This window comes from Aplysia californica, unplaced genomic scaffold (genome assembly GCF_000002075.1).
Source record: "Aplysia californica isolate F4 #8 unplaced genomic scaffold, AplCal3.0 scaffold00156, whole genome shotgun sequence".
Classification (NCBI taxonomy): domain Eukaryota; kingdom Metazoa; phylum Mollusca; class Gastropoda; order Aplysiida; family Aplysiidae; genus Aplysia; species Aplysia californica.
Window position 1 is genome coordinate 764,265 of NW_004797426.1, and position 1,827 is coordinate 766,091.

At 44.8% G+C, this 1,827-nt stretch overlaps 1 protein-coding gene across 1 annotated transcript in view; it reads right to left on the bottom strand.

Annotated features, from left to right (window-relative positions):
* Positions 1 to 1,827, bottom strand: part of LOC101849372 (multidrug resistance-associated protein 1) — a gene marked incomplete at both ends in the record, with an annotated part of 28,302 nt that overhangs the window by 5,563 nt on the left and 20,912 nt on the right. The window contains 2 exon segments of the mRNA XM_005097541.2: positions 637 to 836; positions 1,508 to 1,818. Of these exon segments, the coding sequence (XP_005097598.2) occupies positions 637 to 836; positions 1,508 to 1,818 (511 nt within the window).

Genomic DNA, 1,827 nt, shown 5'->3' on the forward strand with positions numbered 1-1,827 from the left:
CATTATTCACATACTTATTAATTAATTAATTATTTTCTTTCTTTCTTTCTTTCTTTATTTGGGGTGGGGGTGGGGGTCGAAGACTAGATTAGCCATTTTGAAAATACAAATTTAACCTTCACCATTTAATAGAACTTGTGATGTTTTTATGACCAATTTGTAGCTGAAAATGTTGCTAGCTTTAAACAACTTAATATGTTTACTTTACATCATGCAAACTTTAACGTTTCTGCTGATTTCAAATTACAGAATATCACTGTTTTAAATAAAAGTAATCTAGGAAGAGATAAAGCTTTCTTTCAAACATTTATACATACGTATGGGTAATAATTAACTTAATGGTGTGGTTTGCTTCTTCTTTGCTATCACACATCTATCGTCCTTATCTCTTCTCCTTCTTTTTATGTTTGTTACTCTCTTGTAACACCTCTAATCTTTTGGCGCTCATATGACCTTATGCAGTTGCGAGCGCCGTAAAACCTCTACTAAAACTAAAACTTAATATCCAATCAGTGGTTTAATTATTAATAATATGGATTCTTTGATTTATAAACTAAGTTTTGACTGATTTTTTATTGGATTCGAATATCGCTAGGGTTCTGTGCTGACATATTCCGCGGGGTACATAGTACACACCTGTTGGCGGTGATCCGGGCGAAGTAGAAGACCTGGTTCTTGTCGATGAGCTCAGTGGATGTCTGGACGAACCTGTCCACCGCCCCGAAGGCTCTGATCACGTGACAGCCCGTCAGGGTCTCGGAGAAGTGCGAGAAGATGGGAGACCTGGTCACAGACTCCAGGCGCTTCATCTGGCGGGAGGTGGGCACGAAGAATCTCTGTGGGAGGAGGACGGGGGGGGGGAGAGTTTGGTTTGTTTGTCACAAGATAGGCTGATAGGCTGACGGACAGACAGACAGACAGACAGACAGACAGACAGACGGATGAGGGAGAGGTTGGTGGGTTTGTCACAAGACAGCCCAGTTACAGATGACCACAGGAACAACTCATCTGTACAGCCCAGTACCAGATGACCATATAGACAACTCACTCACAAGTACAGCCCAGTAACAGATGACCAGATAGACAACCCACTCACAAGTACAGCCCAGTAACAGAAGACCAGTGGTATGAATCACTCACTTATACAGCCCAGTAACAAATGATACTTGTACAGCCAAGAACATGTAATAAATGACCGGATGGACAACTCACCTGTACAGCCCAGTAATAAATGACGCCTGTACAAATTACCAGATGGACAACTCACTCACCAGTACAGCCCAGTAACAGATGACCAGTGGTATGACTCACTCACCTATGGACAACTCACTCACCTGTACAGCCCAGTAACAGATGACACCTGTACAGACGACCAGATGGACAACTCACCTGTACAGCCCAGTAACAGATGACACCTGTACAGACGACCAGATGGACAACTCACTCACCTGTACAGCCCAGTAACAGATGACACCTGTACATATGACCAGATGATTAGCTTACTCACCTGTACAGCCCAGTAAGAGATGACCAGAGGGACGATGACCGCTGTAAAGATGGGTGTGTTTATGCTGATCACGACCAGAGTGGCCAGCACAGAGAACACACACAGGATGAACATGAACACGACCTGCGGCATCTGGTTGTCAAGCGTCTCCATGTCTCGAGAGAAGCGGTTCACGATTCGCCCCGTCGGCGTTGTGTCGAAGAAGCTCATGGGTGACTTGAGCACGCTGTCCAGCATTTTGGCGTGCATCTGGGAGGAGGCAGTTACCATGCGCAAGGCGGCAAGACAGGCGTAGACCAGGACGAAAAAAGCTGAAAGGG